This window comes from Dipodomys merriami, unplaced genomic scaffold (genome assembly GCF_024711535.1).
Source record: "Dipodomys merriami isolate MVZ:Mamm:240054 unplaced genomic scaffold, mDipMer1.0.p SCAF_29, whole genome shotgun sequence".
Classification (NCBI taxonomy): Eukaryota; Metazoa; Chordata; class Mammalia; order Rodentia; family Heteromyidae; genus Dipodomys; species Dipodomys merriami.
In genome coordinates this window covers 8197951-8219180 of record NW_027204381.1, presented here as the reverse complement: position 1 = coordinate 8219180, position 21230 = coordinate 8197951, and the positions used below count along the sequence as shown (strand labels likewise).

Sequence of the window (21230 nt, the reverse complement as noted above, 5' to 3'; positions counted from 1 at the left end):
GACAATGAAATTATTTGTGGGAATAACATTATTTAGTTGTGGTTCTGTCAGCAAAACAGTGTAACTGTTTATCTGTTAGTGCTGATTTATGTAATTTTACATATTTCATTTTTGAAAATGTCTTTCATTATTATTTTTTTTTTTTTTTTTTTTTTTTTTTTTTTTGTCGGTCGTGGGGCTTGAACTCTGGGCCTGAGCGCTGTCCCTCAGCTCTTCAGCTCAAGGCGAGCGCTCTACCACTTGAGCTACAGCGCCACTTCCGGTTTTCTGGTGGTTTATTGGAGATAGGAGTCTCACGGTCTCTCCTGCCCGGGCTGGCTTTGAAGCGCGATCCTCAGATCTCAGCCTCCTGAGTAGCTAGGATTACAGGCGTGAGCCACCAGCGCCCGGCTGTCTTTCATTATTTAAATGCTATTTAAGCATCCACAACATGGACATAAGTTTCTAAGTACATGATCCTAATTGGGCATTTTTCAGCACTAGTGGAATTCTATAAGATTCTCCTGTTTATATTTGCCTTTTACCATCTCATTGTATTTCAGATTAATCATTTACAATTGAAGATTAGGTGTAGTTGTTTTCAGTTGCACAGTTAAATGGGATTTGCAATATGAAATTTACTTTGCACTTACATTATGCTTTGACAACCCCTTCTGAGCCTTCATTTTGAGCTTGAAAAAATATTTTACAGCAAATTTGCATGAGCATGAAAATCACCCTTATTTTAGGGTGATTTTATTTTTCTCTTATGTATTTAAGTAAATAACTTACCTTGCTTTTCTTGCTTGACTAACAAATGAGATACTAACAGATTTTCTTAGATTATAATTTTGTTGTTATTTTGTGTTTTAGTGAAAAAGTCTGGTTGGTAACATGCTGTTTTATTATTTTTGAGTTTTTCAGAGTGTTATCTTTCTGTAAGTTGAGAATATTGTGGTGAATGCATAATTTAGTTGAAAAAGTATAGGCAGTAGCTTGTAACTGGGAATTTTAAATTCAAAATTTAAATTTAAATTGAAAGAGTTTATCATAATATTTCTTACATAATCTGTATTTTACCTTGTGATTTTAGGTTAAAATCATCAGAACTATATCAAGACTACAGCAAAATATGGTTACCAAAGCAATTTAATGTTCAGGAATAGAAGTTAAAAATATGTCCAACTAAGTCTTTTTCCACTTCATATGCATTGTACCAACATCACTTGTAGTGTATCATAATATATTCCACTTGAGTTGTACTGAATCAGTGTTTTTTTGCTATTCATGAGTATTCTATCCTCCAGATATCCTGCAGATACTGTTCATAAGGGCTAATTCTTCAGTTATTTCCAGAGTACTTGAAGCATCCAGTTATATTAGTTCACTCATGAAGAGATAAGGAAAACTACTTGAAATTATTTATTTTCAAATTGACTACTGATAATCTGTCCTAATGGTCTCAACCCTTCAACTATTCTCATCAAAATGACCAATGAACTTAAGCCAGTTTTCTTTTTTTGGACACATTTCTTTGACTATGGCAATTAGACATAATTTAGTTGACTCCTAGTTGTAAATGGCTTTCCTTGCTTGGCAAACTAATGAGCTACTTAAAAATATACTGAAGTTATAAGATTGTCAGTATATTATATTTTCTTGAATACATTCTTGATTGTGATATATATTATGTTTTATAGTTTAAATATCTTTGGAGTGTTGCTTTCCTGTGAGTTTAGAATATTTTGGTCAGTGCATAGTTTAGTAATGTTGGTGTACATTTTGTTCTTTTAGAATGACCATAGTGTCACTGTGTGGTAAACACAATGTTTCCTGTATAATTTGGTCACAAAAGAGTTGACTTTGTGTTGTTCCTTAAAAGGGTGATATTTAAAATTCCCTTATCTCTTCTTTTTTAAAAAAATATTGTAAAGGTGTTGACAGAGGGGTTACAGTTATTATTTCTTCTTATTTTACATGATGTGTGTGCACTGGAATTGAAAAATGTGAATCGTTGAAGGTACAAGTGGCTCAAACCGGTAATCCTAGCTACTCAGGGGGCCTGAGATCTGAAGATTGAGGTTTGAAGCCAGTCTGGGAAGGAAAGTCCATGAGGCTCTTATCTCTAATTAACCAACCAAAACCAAAAGTGGAGCTTTTTTGCCTGGAGCAAAAAGCATTTCTTTGGCAGAAATTACTGTATTATCATCAATTTTCTATAAATTCATTTCAGTCTCTGTTGAGTCAAAAAAATAAAAAAGCCAATCAAGTCCCCAAACCTTACTAATTAATGTAATCTCTAGAGGTATCAGCATTCTTTTGGAAGGCTATTTTGGAATTTTTCCCCATTTTTGAGTTTTGTATAATTTTTCCTACTATTTTTATAACCTTCAATAAATCTATGTTGAGTTTAAGATACGGAAAGGAAGGTAACATTAGTTTTTATGTAGTGGTCATTCTTAAAATGTGCAAACAGTTCATAAATGCTACTATAACAAACAAAAAGTTTCTGTGCAGCAAATGACAATAGTTACTAAACTTTTAAAAGACAGCCAACAGTCTGGAAGAAAATCTTTACCATTTATACATCTGAAAAGGGCTAATATTCATATTATACAAGGAGCCCAAGAAACTAAATCCTCTCAAAATTAATAACCCAGTGAATAAATGGGCAAAGGAACAGAGGCTTCTCAGAAGAAAAAGAGAGAATCACCAATTAACACATGAAGAAATACTCAATATCCCTGTTTCTAAATGAAATGCAAATCAAAACAACACTGAGATTCCATCTCATCCCAGTAAGATTGACCAGCATCTAGACTTTGAACAGTAACAAATGCTGGAGGGCTGTGGGGAGCAAGGAACTTATGGTGGGAATGTAAACTAGTACAACCACTCTGGAAAGCAGTTTGGAGATTCCTCAAAAAACTAACCATTAGAACTACTCTATGATTCATCAATATGACTCATAGACATCTCCTAGAGCATTACAAGTAAGAATACAATAAAGACACTTACACATCTATGTTCCTTGCTGCACTATTCACAATAGCCAAGTTATGGAAGTAGTCCAGATGCCTTATAATGTGTTCACAAAATGTGATACCTATATACAATAGAATTTTACTCATCCATTAGAAATAATAATATTATGTCATTTTCAGGGAAATGGGTGGACCTAGAACAAATGATGTTAGGTGAAGTAAACTGGGCTCAGACAGACAGATGGTGTGTGTTTCCTCTCATATGTGGAAGCTAGATCTAAAATACATCTATGCATATACAAATATGTATAATATATACAGGGATCAGTGCATTTACATACAAACAAACAGACCAAAGGATGGTATGTTTAGGGGAGGAATCCAAGGATTTAACTCCTCTGAAAAATGAATGAACTGTTTATCAAAATGCATACCAGGAAATGTAAACATGTTTCGGGGAAGGTGGGTATGTAAAAGGGAGACAGAGGAATGGAGGGAGAAAGGGTGAGCAACTGCAGTCATTATATTCAGTTACATCATGTAAAACATGAAGCATATAACTTGAGAGTTGAAAAATGAATGATGGAAGGGATGACATTGACCACAAAGCATTAAATTCATAATAGCTTAACTTATGGAATTGTAATCCCTTTGTATAACTATTAACAATAATATTAAAATGTCATAACAGCATATATATATATATATATATATATATATACAGTGTACTTGGTAAATTACTGAATTTTTCTCTTCTGAAATTCACATTGATTTGTCTAAACATGTATAGGAATTACTATATATATGTATATATATGTATATACATATATATATATATCTCTATCATCAGTATCAACAGCTTGTAATAGTCTTTTTTTTGGGGGGGGGTCCAGTCGTGGGGCCTGAACTCTGGGTCTGGGCGCTGTCCCTCAGCTCTTTAGCTCAAGGCTAGCGCTCTACCACTTGAGCCACAGCTCCACTTCTGGCTTTTTTCTTTTTGCTTATGTGGTGCTGAGGAATGGAACCCAGGGCCTCGAGCATGCAAGGCAAGTGCTCTACCACTGAGCCACCTTCCCAGCCCTGTAATAGTCTTTTATATTTGCTGGTCCTGGGGCTTGAACTCAGGGTCTGGGCCCTGTCCCTGGGCCTCATAGTGCTCAAGGCTAGTGTTGTACCATTTGAGCAACAGCGCTACTTCTGGCTTTTTCTGAGTAGTGTATAGGAGATACGAGTCTCACAGACTTTCCTGCCTGGACTTGCTTTGAACTGCATCCTCAGATCTCAGCCTCTTGAGTAGTTAGGATTACAGGCATGAGCTACTAGTGCCCAACTGTAGTCTTATTTTTTAGACTTCAGATTTATGTGTAAGTTCTTTGAGGGCAAGTGCTGTAGTTCTTCCTCTAGGGAAAAGTACCACACTCAATGGCATGCTCTTAGACTGCAGAAGTAGAGGGAATGATAAGAAAAGATGATCATGACTTTGAGATGTCTGCCTTTTATCTAGACAGTCATGCTCATTTTAGACACTAAGGATACAAAGTTTGGCACTGTTTTCTCTCAATAATAAGCCAAATAAATATAATCTCAAGAAAGAAATTTATTATTAAGAGAATTGTTTTCATATAACAGTTCTCCTCGTTAATTTTTGAATGATGGAAAGGTCTTAAATGTTGAATTTTTACTGATTTGTGCAAGGTAGCTATAAATTAAGTTCTTTGATATTTATATCTAAAAGAGAACCAGAAAATTTTAAAAAAATTTTATTTATTTTTTATTGTGAAAATACTGTACAGAGGGGTTATAATTACATGGGCAAGATAATGAGTACATTTCTTACCAAGCATTGTAGCCTCCTCCTTTGTTTCCACTTCCCATCCTCCCCAATCCTCCCCCCCCCCCACCAAAGTTGTAAAGTTCGTTTTCGACATGACAACTTGTACTTCTCATTGTTGCAACGGAGAACCAGAAATTTTTTAATTGAGTTTAAGTGATTTTAAATCAAAATGACAGCAAAGTCATAAATAGTGCCATATTCATTTGTGATTCATGGTTAAATACTTGTCAAATCTGTAACCAAGTATTTTAAGAAGTCTGAGTAGAAGTCTGAGTATAGTGGCCTCTGGCCTGTAGTCTCAGCTACTCTAGAGGTTGAGATGGGAGGTTCACTTGAGACTAGGCTTTTACAGCCAGCCTAAGCAACATAGTGGAATTCTGGTCTCTTCAAACTATAGACTTGATTAGAATAAACTCTAATACCTTCCTTCCAAAAAAAAAAAAAAAAAGAAAGAAATCTATTAAAGAGTTACAGAGTTTCTCTAAATTACCGTGAGCAAATTATCTACAACTATTTAATAGCATTAAAAATCACTTGGTGATTGCATATTTAGATCTTTTAGACACTAAGAAGCAATATACTCTGAAGAGTTTATGCATTTGTATGTGCATGTTGAGGAGAAGGAGAGAAAGAGGAAAAGGAAGAGGCAGGCTTTCCTGATCACCATATTTATGTTTCTGCACTCATTTTAGTTAATCACTTAGGCTTTCTTCATTTTATTTTCAGTATTGAAAGCAATTCTGTATGAATGAGCTACATGATGTGTGTGCAGATTGATATTTTTAAAAAGTATGTCAATGCAATAGAAATTGAAATGCTGTTAAATATTGGTTTAATATTGCACCTTGTAGCCCCACTAAAGTCAGGAGAGCTCCATTTAAGTGTTCTCAGAGGAGATCTTGTTAATTTTGTCATTTTTTTTGTAGTAGTACTTTTTGTAGTGGTACTTTCTCACTTTAGTTTCCTTTTCAGCCAATAAAATTCATATATAGTCAGAACTCAGGGCAAATAAAATTACTGTTAGCATAAAATAAAAATTTCTAGCTGATAATGCTCATTATGCTGACAACTACATATCTGAAAACATGATATAAAACTTCAACTTCTACAATGTCAAAGATTTTTAATGCAGTTGGAAAATATAGCCCAGCATTTGTGGACACTGCATGTATGTTTTGGAAATGCTCCATGTATGCACACACTTGTTCACTCAACACACACCCATTTACTCCTAGAGGGCCCACCCTTCAAGTCTGCCCTCTTTTTTCTACCTGCTGGGTGTGGGCATCCACAAGTGTCTGTGCTTGTCTCTATGTTTGTCCACATCAGCTCTGCAGCATTGCTATGCAGGTGACTTCATGTCACCTGGAAACAATCATCTTACCCTTACTGGCTCTGTAGATACCATCAACCACAGATCTTCACTATCTCATCTATGCTGCTTCCTGAAACAAGCCTCTTCTTTTTAACTTATTGTGATAATAATTTCATGTGGCCACTCCTGTTTGAAACCTTGTATTTGTTACCAGTCAGATGTTTTCATTTCACTTATTTTATTTGTTTGGGTAGTACTAGTCCTTGTGCTTGGTAGGAAGGCATAGCTCATTGGAAATAAGAAAGCAAACCTTGCAAATGATCTGGGAAAAGAACGTTCTAAACAAAGGAATGAAAGTGACTTGGAAAAAATGTTCAAGTGGAAAAGGACTTTAGCTTTTCCGAGTCACTTGGGAAGCAGAAATGGGGAGGATCTAGGCCAGTGTCCTAGGCAAAACATTAGCAAAACCCCATCTCCCATCAGTAAGCAAGGTATGGTGATGAATACCTGTGTTCCCAACTGCACAGGAGGGCATATGTAGGAGGATCATGGTTCAGGGCTAAAATGTGAGACCTTCTCCCAAAAAAAGTAAAACACAAAAGGCTAGAGTTGTAGCTTTACTCATCATCTTAGAAGAACAAATAACCCTCCTCTCCACTGTCTTTCTTTTTAAGTATTTTTATTTTTAAGTAGTTATACAAAGAAGTTGCCATTCAACAAAGCAGTTTACAAATTCAGTGCATCTTGATCAGTGTCACCCCTTTCAACGTTCTCACTCATCCCTCCCAACACACTCCTTCCTCACTTTTCTTAAATTTTGTAGATGATACATTGAATTTTTGACTGCATTCTCCCTTTTCTCTTTATGTGTCCACCCCCTTCCCCTTGACCCTACCGCTGAACTAATTTTCTCTGTAGCCTTACAAATATGTAGAAGCCATTTTCAAATTATAAGGTAAACTCCATGAGTAAAAACACTGTCGTTTTTGGATAGTTACTGTTTTCTCATTTGTGGCTCACATCATAAATTCTCAATAATATTTGTTCCATAAATGAAATTGTCAATTGTTGTACACATTAAGTGATTTCCAGAATTTTCCTGCTTTTCTTATCTCATTTGTTGAATATTCTTGTTTTGTTTTCTTTATTTTCTTCTTCTGAGAGAGTTGGTATATTTTTCTTAGGCTATTATAACTGGACGTTTTCCCCTGTATCGCCTACCTTCTAAACAGGAATGAAAGTTGAGGTTATTTTGGAAGAAGTATATATTTTCATGATTGCTCTGTTGTCAGATAGGGATAACACTTAGACTGTTCCTTTTATTCATCAGTTTGTAAAACATATTTTCAGTTTTCATAAAAGAAAATATTTTGCAAATGCCCCAAATGATTATCTTTAGCTATTTTATTATTGTGTGTGATGTGTAACTGCTTAGTTTTGATTGATGGATGAATTGTAATTCACAAGAGAACTTAGGATGTTTATCATCCCAGTATCTAAAATCTAAAAGTTTAATGTTTTGTGTACTATTGCTTTATGAGTGACCACAGATGCAATCATTGGTGTTAATATGCAAATCCGAGTTTTGGATTTTGTTGATTCCTTCAGAGTTTATCAGTAAACAGCTTTCATGGTACAAGGTATTCTGGCCAAAGATTATGGAAATCAAGTTGTATTAATCTTTGAGGATAACAAATAAAGTACTGAGAGCACTGAGAAATATGTTAGGTTGAATTATGTGAAATTGCAAATTTTATTAGTCAACAAAGTTGAAAATTGATAGTTCTATAAGAGTAAGCCTAAAGTCCTTTGAAAAATAGAACGACTGTGTAAGCCTGTCATTTTACTGTTATTTAGTAAATGGAAATTTACATGTCAAATATTAAGCTAGGTTAGGCTGTTCCTGTATAACTTTAATAAACCCTTAAAATATCCAAGGAGAAAATGACACACATCATGCAATTAGAAGAATAATAGTTGTAACAGGTCTCAACTAGAGTGTTATATGTAATCTTGAATCTGGCTGCTTATTCCTTTAATTCAAGTACTCATATATATATATATATATATATATATATATATATATAGTAAAAATGCTGTACAGAGGAGTTACAGTTACATGAGCAAGGAATTGCATATAAATCTTTATAAGTATAATGTGTAAAAATTCAATTGTAGAAGCAGGTCAGTATTTTTTTAGCAACAATGAAGGGAGCAATTTATTTTAATGAAGTACCTGTAGAGGGGGTAGTATACTGTTCATATATTTTCTCTGAAACTTTCTGTGAAATATATGATTAAATTGTACATGCTCTTAGAACCAGATGTCATCTAAATAAGTAAAATTATTTAAGTGATCAGGGCAAATGGAAGTGAGATGAAGGAAAGGAAGTGTCTCAGGTATAGAAAAGTATAAATTGCAGAGCATTAAAAGTTTTGCTAATATGTTAAATGTGTTAATTTTGCTTGATTAACCAGATGTTGTTTGCCTAGCAGAGAAGTTGTAATAATTACACTAATGACGCTAATAATTTTTCCAAATTGCTTTTTCCCATCCCTGCTGTTAATTGTTTCTCTCAATGTACAGAACTGCATATAGAATGGATTTTAGCATGCATTCTTGAAATGCAGGATGTGAGCTGACTTGTACCAAGTTAAATCTGGGTACTTTCTGTAATCCTGTGGATCAGCAGAATTTGTCCTTTTTCCAGAATTTGCCTTCAAGTGAACAACTTACTTTGTGAGAGAGCTTTGGCAGGCGGTTTGGAAGTGGCCAGTGGTCATGCATGTGGAGGAGCTTCTGAGCCTGTCATTACAGACCTGGGAAGAAAGTCTTAATTGCGTGCGAGGTGAATGTGCATGTGAAACATGAGGTCAATGAAGATCTAGCAGGGTCTTAGGGGTCTACCTTGTTTTACTGTTTTGTTTTGTATTGCTAGGTATGAAATGATCACAAGCATAGAGACAGAAAATAATAGCCATTTACTATCTCATAGTTCATTAATCTGGGAAGGCTGAACAGCAAGCTCTGCTTAGTGCCTCCTATGGCAGAAATCATGTCCACTGGGATGAATTCTTATCTGGAGGTTCTGTGGAGGAATCTGCTTCACACCTGACTTAGGTGCAGGGCAGAATGTAGCTTCTTGTGGTTGCATGTTGGTGGACTTGTTTCCTTGCCAAGCCTCTGCTCTTGGAGGTGACCCCAATTCCTTCTCCAACTGCCTCCACAAATCTTCCAAGCCTCCAGCAATGCTTCCTGCTTCAGATCCTCTTTGATTTTTCTTTTCCAGCTGGAGAAGCCTCTATTTTTGAAGTGTCTATTGTTATTATATTGAGCTCTACAGAATATACTTTAGGGTATATTTTAGGATACAGAATATACTTTAGTATATATTTTAGGATCTACTGACCTGAGATTTTTAACTCTATCTGGAGAATCACTTCCCAGCAGTGCCTAGATTGAATACCAAGGAGGTGGAAAGAAAACACACTTTAGAATTGTGTCTACCAATATGCTTTCACTTAGTGCATGTGCTAGCATTATTTAGTAGAAAAATTAAGATAATCCAGAAATTTTAAATCTGTTAATATTCCTTAAAACTAATTGTCTGGGGGGGGTGATTTATATGTGTAATGTGTTGTTACTGGTTTTAAGTGAAAACAGTACAAGCACACTAATGATATGCAATATTCCATAGAGTAGGACATATTCCTTCAATTAGTAGGACCCTAAATTTATTTTGTATTATTCTTTTTAGTGAGTATCTTAATAGGATTTCTCTCCTGCCCTCATTATCATTCATGGAGTTACTTATCCAGAGATCCCCATGTTTATTAAATAAAAAACAGATGCCGTTAATTTGTATGGTTTTCATTATTCTAACCTTTACATTCTTATATTACATTGCTTTTAAACAGTTCTGTATATGCTTATTTTATTATCTGTTTATGCTTATTTTAGACACAGGAGTTGTGATTAAAAATTCAATTTAATTCAAATACTGTGACAAGTCACTATTTCATGTTTCAGTTGGAAAGGCTGAATCAGCTCTTGATTGTATGTGGAACACTTCTGGATCTCTTATTTCACCTTAGTTTAAAGCTTGTGATAGGTGTTAATATCCTGTTAATACCTGTCCATGTGTACTCCATGGCATTTGGTGATAACTCATTGTTGTGGGGCCACCTGTAGAAGTGGCCAACCTTTCAGCAATTTCAGAACAGCCTGTTATACTGCTGCTAAAGCACCTCACAGTTACCCAACACCATTAGTCCTTGTTTAGGACATTTTGCTATTTAAAAGATTCTTTCAAGCTAGGCACCAGTGGAGGAATGGTAGGCTAGTTTTCAGGATGGGTGGGTAGGCAGAAAAAGAGGGTAAAGTTTTCCATATCAACTTGTGTTTTCTTGAAGTAGGCGAACTGTTCCTAGGTGGCTTAAATTGATTCAGATTATAGGGAAACAAGTACTTCCCTTGTTGGAAACGCCACATTTAAGACTGCGTTAGTTTTTCACTATAAGGATATCCTTTTCGCTTATATTAAACTGTGGTAAACTATTGGCTTTAGATATGGTTACATTAATCTTGCCAAAATGAGCCTCTCACTCCCATCCTTATGTAACCCAGTTTTGAGCACATACTCAGGGCTTTAGTTTTCATTCTGTGAGCTTCACAGTTGTTTGACTTCTGTTCGCAGCTTACTAACATCTCTATGAATTTCATCATTAAATGTTAGTGTCCTTTCCATTTGTCTCCTATATATATATTTGACAAACATACCATGTATATTTTTGTCTTTTAAGAAAATGTTCAGGAAGTTCAGAATAAAGAGCCATGTGATATTACCTCCCTTTTTGTAGTAATTAGTATTCGTTATTTTGTTTAGTGTCTTTCTAAAATTACAATTTTATTGTGTAGAGGGGTTACAATTTCATGTCAGGTGATAAGTACATTTCTTATTTTGGACAATGTTACCCCTTCCTTCACTGTCCCTCAGTTTCTCTCTTGCATCCCTGCCCACAAGTTACATAGGTTATTTTCCACATAGTATATACTGAATAGCATAATGACATTTGTTCATCCTTCCTCCCTTCCTTTCTGTGCCTCCCTGTCACTCCCAAGGGAAAAAAAAAGCAAAAACAAACATCACTACCACCACCACCAACAATAACAAAAAAACACAAAACTATGAATTGAACTGGAGTTCATTTCAATAAATAGTATTTTAAATACTCAGAGGAATTACACCTTTCAGTTCCTCCCCTAAGAGTATCCTCTTTTAGTCTGACTATGTGTGAGTCCTGTCTAAGTTATCATGTCCAGTTATATTCTAGATCTAGAGATAAAAGATGCACCTTTAGTCTCTTTCAGCTTGGCTTACCTCATTTAGCATGATTTGTGACTAAGTCCATTTATTTCCCTGCAAATCTTACTTTAATGACTAAATAAAATTCCTTTCTATATAAATGTCATACATAAAATGTCAGATATAGATGATATTTCATCAATCCACTCATCTGTTGTAGGGCATCTGGACTGTTGTGAATAGTGCAACAATGAACATGGATACACAAATGTCTCTACCATATCCTGACTTGTAATGATCTGGGTGGGTACATGCCCAAGAGTGGTATGGCTGGATTATAGGGAAGTTCTATGCTTAGTTTTTTGAGGAATCTCCAAACCTTCAAGAGTGGTTGTACGAGTTTGCATTCCCACCAAGAGTGCAATAGGGTTCCTTTGCTCCCACATCCCTGCCAGCATTTGTTGTTTGAATTCTTGATGTTGGCCAATTTAATGGGTGAAATGGAATCTCAAAATCGTTTTTGATTTGGATTTCCCTGATGGCCAGGGATATTGAGCATTTCCTCATGTCTATTTGCCCTTCTAGTCTCTCTTAAACTTCTTTGCCCATTTATTCATTGGATTATTGGTTTTGAGAGGTGTTAAATTTTTGAGCTCCTTGTATAGTTTGGATATTAGGCCTTTGTCTGATATATTGCTGGTAAAGATTTTCTCAGTCTGTAATCTCTCCTTCTAGTTTAGTAACTATATCCTTTGCTGTGCAGCAACTTTTGTTGTAATTTCATTTGTCAAGTCTCTTTCCCATTTGCTGTGCCCCTGTGACTCTTTTCAAAAAGTTCGTACCAGTGCCTATAATTTCTAACGATTCTCCTATACCATCTTGCAATAGTTTTAAAGTTTCCAGTCTGGCATTGAGGTCTTTGACCCACTTTGATTTGATATTGGTTGGTGCATGGTGACAAATAGAGATCCAGTTTTAGTTTTCTTCATATGGATGTACAGTTTTCCTGACACCAATCACTGAAGAGTCCATATGTTTTTGGTTTTCTTGTCAAATATCAGATAACCATAAATGTATGACTTTATATCTGGGTCTTCTAGTCTGTTCCATTGATTTTCAGGCCTGTTTTTGTGCCAGTACCAAGCTGTTTTCATTATAATAGCTCCATAGTAGAGCTTGAGGTCTGGGACAGTAATTATTCTGTTTTTGAACCAATTTGTGCTCTACATCTTTTGATTAGAGAATTGAATCCATTGATATTGAATGCTACTATGGAGAAATATGTCATGTTTTGTTTTCCATTTTGTAGTTTTTTTTTGGTGGCTTGTATCCTTCCTCTATTTTTGTTTACTAAACTTGTGTGCTAGTGATTTTTACTGAATGTGGTATTCCCTTGACTTGGATAGTCTTTTTCAGATATTATGCTTCCCTTTAGAATCCTTCATAGTACTGGCTTAGTGTTCATATGTTCCATTAGTTTTGGTTTGTCATGAAAAGTTTTAGTTTCTACATCAACTTTGTTCTGTTGACTGTGCTTTCAGCTATGCTTTATCATAAGGTGATAGAGCCTTTCATGCTTCCAAGCTCTTGGCTGATGTTGACTCTCATGTCCTTTATTGACATTTTCATGGTGTCTGTCTCTTTGTTGAATTTGCCCTACATTTGCTTCATAAGTATTTAATGTTTCATTCTTCTTGGATGGCTAGATGCAGTTTCTTCATCATTTCCTCCCTGTATTCTTCTATTGTTTGTGGATCTGCACTTTTATTTCATTGGCCAATTTTCTCATTTCTTTAATGATTATTTTGCATTTCCTTATTTCTTCTTTGTTCTTGCTAGAGTCCGCTCCTCTTTAGCCCTCATGTTGTTTAGTATAACATTAATACTATTAACTATTGTTTGATATTTCCATTGTTTTAAAATCATTTTCCATTTTTTTTCCTCTTTTCCATCCTTGAGCCTATTGAAAATATATTGTTTTTCTTTTTTTCTACTAGTGTCTATTCTTACTTCTGTATCTTCTTTAGTTGGTGACTTTCCTCTTTGTTATGCTGTTTTACCTAAATTGCTTAGAGTTGGAATGGCAGGTTAAATGAGGTTAGTTGGTATGTAAATATTTTAATTTACTTCATTCCTCTGGTGCTTGGTTTTCCTTTAAAGCCCAACCCTAAGTCCAGTGGCAGGTTTGAAGGGAAGACTGTTCCTTTTGTCCAGTGATACTTGATACTGCTATTTGAAGTGTTGGTCTCGCTTTGTTGGTCAGTTTTTCCTCTATGTGCCAAAAAACTTGAGAAAAACAAGTAAAAGGAAGAAAAATTTGTTCTCCCAGGTTCGAGTCCATATTCTACTTTTGATGTCTTGTATATATCTGTGAAACTACCAACACTAAGATACACAGCATTATTTAGCATCTAGGTTTCTCTGTATTCCTATAGGTCAGATGTAACACCCAAACCTTTCCTGTGAATAATTTTCCCTATTCATGAACCTCATCTAAATGTAGGGACTTAACAAGATGTCCCTTTCTTGGGTTCCTTCACACAGCAAAATAACCTGTATTTATTAATTTTCTTTGATAGATTACTAATTAGCTTTTTTCCAACCACAGAATTCCATTGAATAAATATGCCATAACTTATAATTTATTCAATTTACTTATAATTTATCCATCCCCATGTATAGGAATATTTGTAGGATTTATTAATCCTTACTTCAATATCATAATGTCTCTATTAGTATTGCTTTAAAGGATTCCTGAGATCCAGGCCAGCCTGAACTAAATAGAAAGACCTATATAATAAACAAAAGAAAACAAAAACCTGAAAAGCAGAAAACAAAATACTCGATAGAATTATTTTGTCTTATGATTTTGGAGGCTGAAATGTCTGCTCTCAGGTGGCTACACTGAGTGGATGAAACTTGCTTTATAATAACCCATTCTTACAGGACTTGACTCAACCTTGTCACAGTGCGTTCATGGTTTCTTGAGGTGGTATGGAAGTGATTTGCTCCTTTCTCACTGAGCATCACCTCTGCAGGTTCCAGTACCTCTCAATATTGTTACGGTAGGAACCAAATCTTCAGTCTTCAGTATATAATCCTTCAGAGGATAAGACATAAACAACTTACAGTGAGAAGCAAGTTCTTCAGCTTCCAGGCTTAAACATTTCAGGGTAAACTATTAAATGTCTTGGCATATTATGTGTCAGACAAATATGGCTAGCTTTACCTTTATATTTTTATATTTATAAAAATATAGAAAACAAGAATAAAATATATTATGCAAAATAATACCTATGCCTAATAAAAATATGAAATTGTGTTCAACTCTTTTACTTTCCTATCTACAAATGGAAGGTGAAGAAACAGTGTTGTCAGAGCTGCCAAGGTAAAGATCAACAATACTCAGTGTTTCTGAAACACTGTGAGAAATGTGTATTCAGGGTACCCCATAGTAGGGATTGGTGTCAATTAGATCAGGCATTCTGAAGGATTATTTAGCAATGTCTAACCAACTACTAAGAGTTAGGTACTTTTACATAAAAATAGTGCTATTGATATAAAGAACTATAATTCTTTAGTTATAGATTTCATAGAAACTGCTTTTTAGGGTAAGGTAACTACAATTTTACATTTCTTTAACTGTTTTCCTTGAGACATAATAAATTTTAGGTAATTGTGGCATTTGGGATATAAGATACAAATAAGTGTGTCTACAGATTTTATTGACCTTTGCTCAAGGAATTTATCCTCTTATGAATAGAAAAGACTTTAGAGAATAAGATAAGACAATTTGCCTTCAGATGTGAATGAAAAGATAAGATGTTCCAGTGTGTACTTGGATGGATTCTATGAAAGATGCAGAAAATTATTGGTATTTATCAAAGTTATTGATACAGTTTTAAATGGAATAAGTAGATTTGAATTGCCTTTGATAGAGACAGCTATATATGGGGCAATGAACACTTCAGTTTGAATTACATAATGAAAAGAAATATGCTAGTGATGGCATAATATACCTCTAATCTCCATTTCAGAGGCTGAGTCTTTGTGAAATTGAGTATTAGAAGTTTGAAACCAGGTTGGACTTCAGGAAGAGACCCTGTCTCAAAAGCAGAAGCAATCTATTAGTCTTTTTGGAGCACATCTTTTTTTTTTAGTAGGCCATGCAATTTGTAGCCTAGAATGGCCTTAAACTAAAAGTCCTGTCTCTGCCTGAGTATTGGGACTATAGGCATGTGCTACCATACCCAGTTTTGATGAACTTCTGCTATCTTTTTTCTATTGATGAATGATGCCATTTATATGTAGCTGATTTTATAAATTCTGTTTTGGAAATATAATTAAGTAGAGATTCTAAAATGAGTAAATAGGCAAAATTATGTATTTTCAATGAATGAATTTCATTTAATGAACTATTTTTGCAAAGAATACCTGCTTAATCTTTGATGAGGAACAACAGCATAAAGTTACTAAACTACTTATTTTCAGTAGAGACTTAGACAGTTTTATATTTTTAAAAAATATAGATGAGATTATTAGTTTATTAGGTGATTAAGTAATAGGGTAATAATAGGTATATTTCCTTTTAATTCTATTCACTTAGTCTTAAAAGAATATGACTCTCTGTAAGGGTGTTTGTATTTATTAGTTCACAAAGCATGCTGAGCAGCGAGGATGTGCTTGGATTGTTGCCAGAGTAAGGAAAAATACTGAATCACAGATGGGTTGAACTAGTAGAGTAAATGTGCCTTCTCCAGTCCTCTGAAGCTTCCTGGTTCATTATTACCACTTACCTTTTTTGGCAGAGGTTTTCCTGTCATGTCCTCTGTATGGCTTGTGCATCTACCTCTGCACAAGTAACATGTTTCACCTAAGATTGCAGTCAGTTGTGGTTGCAGAGATATCTGTTCCATAATGTGCTTCCCATTGGGGGATGATAGTCTGGGTAGCTTCTTATTCTTGTTTACCTGTTATTAGAAACGATGGTCTCTCCAACACAGATGGCTTGTTTTCATAAGAAAGTATTTTAACCTTCAGTCTATCAAGTGACATTATCATCACCCACCAACTCAATCCATCCGGTGGAGCCTTTTTTTTTTTTGGTCGTGGGGCCTGAACGCTGCGCCTGGGTGCTGTCCCTCAGCTCTTCAGTTCAAGGCTAGTGCTCTCCCTATCACTTGAGCCACAGCGCCACTTCCCGCTTTTTCTGCTTATATGGTGCTGAGGAATCGAATCCAAGGCCTCATACATGCAAGACAAGCACTCTACCACTGAGCCACTTTTTTAATTCATTTTTTTTTTTTTTTGCCAATCCTGGGGCTTGAACTCAGGGCCTAGGCACTGTCCCTGAGCTTCTTTTTCTCAAGGCTAGCACTCTACCACTTGAGCCACAGTGCACTTCCAGCTTTTTCTATTTGGTACTAAGGAATCGAACCAGGGCTTCATGCATGCTAGGCAAACATTCACCACAAAGCCACATTCCCAGCCATATTCTTTTATAATTTTAACTCAAATCTTGTAATTTACAGAATACTGAAAAACTATTAAAATTGCAACAGGTTAAGCCCAGCCAGCCAGATAAATTTTGGTATACAAACATATATCATATTGAAAATTAAAAATACATATTAAAAATGAAAGGTCAGATGGGCACTGGTGGCTCATTCTTATAATCTAGCTTCTCAGGAGGCTGAGATCTGAGGATTGTGGTTCGAAGCCAGCACAGGCAGAAAAATCCCTGTGAGACTCTTATCTCCAATTAACAACTCAGAAACCAAACCAGAAGTGGCACTGTGGTCAAGTGGTAGAGAGCTAGCCTTGAGCACAAAGAGTTTCAGGGACAGTGTCCAGGCCTTGAGTTCAAGCCCCTCCCCCCACCCCACCCCCTGCAAAAAAGAAAGATATTTGAATATTTTCCCCCCAGCAAAACAAAGATGATCCAGGTTGCTATTATAAGTGTTACCTGATGAAGTCTTTTAGCTGAGTGATTTGAGGAAAATACCATTATTTTGTGTTTCTTTAGGATATTTTCATTAGTCCAAAATTTTTTATGTATCTTCACATTTACCCTCATTATTTTCTAGAGTGCTGTTGTCTCCTTCTTTTTCTTTCTTCTTTTTTTTTTTTTAAATCAGAGCTTGAACTCAGTTCTTTACAATCTCACTTAGCATTTTCATACTCTGATGGTGCTCTACAACTAGCGCCATACCTCTATTTCAATTTTTATTTTCTTTTGCTGGTAATTGGTGATGGAGTGTTGTGTACTTTTTTCTGGCTCTGAACTGAGATCCTCAGATCTTAGTTCCTGAGTAGCTAGGATTATGGGCATGAGCCACCAGCATCCAGCTTCATCTTTTGATGTTTGTAATCATTGTGAAATATTTGTCATATTTCTTGTCTTTTTGATTTTGGATGGAAAGTGAAAGCTATGGGATTAGTGAATATATTCAATGAAATAAAAATGCAGACTGTAAAAATATGCCTCTATACTCAAAAATATGTCCACGAAAGAGAATGTAACCATTTGGGCACCATAATACAAGCACTGGATGATGAATTATGAATTTTTTTTATTGTGGTATCAACTTGTAGGTCAAGACTTGGCGAATTTCAGCTTCCTGGCTACTTCTCAGTGAAAATAAACATTAATTGGAATGTGGCCATGTTTGGTCATTGTGTGACTACTTTTATACTGCAGTGTCAGAACTGAGTAGTGCAGAGACAGTGTGTCCCACCAGCTAAAATATTTGCCAGTTGGCCCTTTAAGAAAAAGTTTGTTAACTTGTATTCTAAGTATTATTTTTCCTTTCTTTCCTTGTGCCTTTGTTAGCACTTTTTCCTTCCTTTCTACCTTCCTCCCTCTCCTTTCTCCCTCTCCTCTCCTTTTCTACCTCCCCTCTCCTTTTCCACCTCCTCCTTCCCCTCCTTCCTTTTTATTTTTCCCCCTTCTTCTCTCTCTCTCCCTTTTACCTGTTGCCTTTGATTTATTCTTTTGTTGTTTTTTTAGGAGGGTGTTCTGGGTAACTCATGGCCTACTGCAGGTCTGCTACTCCACTTGAGCTACAGCCCCTAGTCTTCATTTCTTAAAATGATTTTTATTTTAGTAATTTATTCTGGTAAGGAATTATTGATGAATAATAGTAAAATACTGATAAAAATAATTCTTAGATTTATGAAATAACTTGCTAGACAAAAGAAGAATGTAAGAGTCAGTAATACATAAGATTTATTTTTAAAAATCTATGACAATTGCAAGGTAAGAAAGTTTTATTTCACCATTAAAGAATATATATGTATATATTTTATATGTATATATACATCTATATGTATATATATTATTTTTCCATGATAGTCTTCTACAGGGAAGAAAGGACATTAAGGAGTATCAGCTATTAAAAACAGAGCTGGGCACAGAGTGGCTGAGAGCTGTAATCCTAGCTACACAGAGACACAGGCTAGGAAGCTCACTGTGGAGCCTCACCTTACGTGAAAATTTCAGAATGTATGTGAAGAGTAAGTGTAAAGCACAAGGAAGTAGGGGATATGGCTCAAGTGGCCCTATGTTCAAACACCAGTCTTTTCCCTTTTAAAAAATCTTAATTTGCTGGGCTGGGAAGGTGGCTCAGTGGTAAAGCACTTGCCTTGCATGCATGAGGCTCTGAGTTCAATTCCTCAGCACCACATAAGCAAAAAGAAAAAAGCCGGAAGTGGCGCTGTGGCTCAAGTGGTAGAGCGCTAGCCTTAGCTGAAGAGCTGAGGGATAGCTCCCAGGCCCAGAGTTCAGGCCCCCGACCAGACCCCAAAAAAATCTTAATTTGCTAAGGAAAAATAGGATCTTAAAAATAAGAATTTGTTCTTTTAGCGTTTGTGTACCAAGAGCTAATGTGTACAGCTCATAGATTGTTAGCTTGTTTTACTGGAAAATCAAAACAAAACACAACTACTTTGGTCCTTTCTTTTTCCTATAGGAATTTTTTTCTTCTTTTCTTTTTGTGTCATTTTGTGTGCCTACTAAGGCTTGAACTCAGGAACTCTTATTCTCACTCCATTCATAGCTTGCATATTCTACCACTTGAGTCATGCCTCTAGCTCTGACTTTATACTGGTTAATTGGTGACAAGAATCTCTCAGATTTGTTTGTCTTGCTTACCTCCAAGCTCTGAGTCGTAGATCTCAGACTCCTTAGTAGCTAGGATTATATGTGTGAGCCACCTGTATGAAGCAAGAAAATCCTTTTAAAAATTCAGTTACAGTGAATTTTCTCAACTCACATTGACTGTTGATCTTCCCTAATAAATCATGTAGCATAGTCTACATCAGTTCAGTGGAAGCTTTTCTGTTCTAAATCATGGGAATTATAGTGTAAATTTATTCATGATAGATATTTGGACTTGGTTGTCTAGACAGTTTAGAGCTTGTTTGTTTTTCAGTGTTTTAAAAATGATAGAGCTTGGGCTGGGAAGGTGGCTCAGTGGTAGAGCGCTTGCCTTGAATGTATGAGGCCCTGGGTTCGATTCCTCAGAGGCCAAGAGTTCAGGCCTCACGACTGGACCCCCTCTCCCCCCCCCCCCCCAAATGATGCAGCTGAATGTATCACGAAAATAAAAAATTCCCCTGTGAAAGCTAAGGTAGAATAAGGAATATATTGAAAATATGCTTGTCACTTCCAAGTAATAGAATGAAAAATGTATGTTGTGACCTGCTTATTGTTTATATTAACATTTTATCCTTTATTATCGTAACCAAGATCATTTTGCTGTAACAACTCTCAGGGGAGATTTAATCTTATTCTGAGACTCATAACAGCTGCTTTTAAAATTTGATTGCAAAACAAGAAAATTCTTAATTTTACAGAAACTTTTTTTATATGGTAAAGCCAGATATTTATATTAGGTCAGTATTTTTACTTATTCTTAATTCAAACTTGAATGTTACAATTAAGGAGCAATTATTAAACTGAAATGTTTTGCTATTGGCATAAAGTCAGCAGAACCAGGAACATTCACATTAATCTGGTTTTTAAAGAAATATTAGTATTAATGATCATCATAAATCCTTTCTTTGTTTTTTAAGGCAAGAGGAGCAGATGTTCCAGAGATTCCTGGAGATCTTACTCTTAAGACATGTAGCAATACAGCGAGTATGAAGGTTAATAAACATGTAAAAAAGTAAGTATAATTTTTGTTTTATTTTGTTTTGTTTTTGTTTTTTGTTTTTTTGTTGGTCCTGGTGCTTGAACTTTGGGCCTGAGCGCTGTCCCTCAGCTCTTCAGCTCAAGGCAAGCACTCTACCACTTGAGCTACAATGCTGCTTCCGGTTTTCTGGTGGTTTTATTGGAGATAAGAGTTTCACTGACTTTCCTGCCTAGGCTGGTTTTGAACTGCGATCCTCAGATCTCAGCCTCCTGAGTAGCTAGGATTATAGGTGTGAGCCACCGGTGGCTGGCATATAGTTTTTTTTTTCTAGATGAATTTCTATAAATGGAAATTTTTTATCTCTGATGAGTTTTTTTTTTGTTTGCTTATGAAATAAGCTCATACATACAGTAAATTGTACTGTTAAGACATAAATTATGATTCAGTAATTAATGGACCAAGCCTGCAGATTATTTACCTTTTTTAAAAAATATATTTTATTTTTTGTCTTGAAATGTCAGTGTCTGTTAGTTTACATTTGTAGACGAGGAATAATCCAAGCATGTGTTTCCTTTTTGGTACCTGCAATGTATCCTTTCATTCATTTTGAAAAATTAGCTTTGTTGGTTAAGTTATGGGATTGTTAGGTGTTAGATTTGTTTTAGGGAATCTTGA

The 21230-nt window shown here is 35.4% G+C and overlaps 1 protein-coding gene across 4 annotated transcripts in view; it reads left to right on the top strand.

Annotated features, from left to right (window-relative positions):
* Nucleotides 1-21230, top strand: part of Arhgap32 (Rho GTPase activating protein 32) — a 252760-nt gene that overhangs the window by 119994 nt on the left and 111536 nt on the right. For all 4 annotated transcript variants that reach the window (XM_070038327.1, XM_070038325.1, XM_070038324.1 and 1 more), the window contains exon 3: nucleotides 20494-20588. In XM_070038327.1, coding sequence (XP_069894428.1) covers nucleotides 20494-20588 — 95 coding nt within the window. The remainder of the gene's footprint in view (nucleotides 1-20493; nucleotides 20589-21230) is intronic.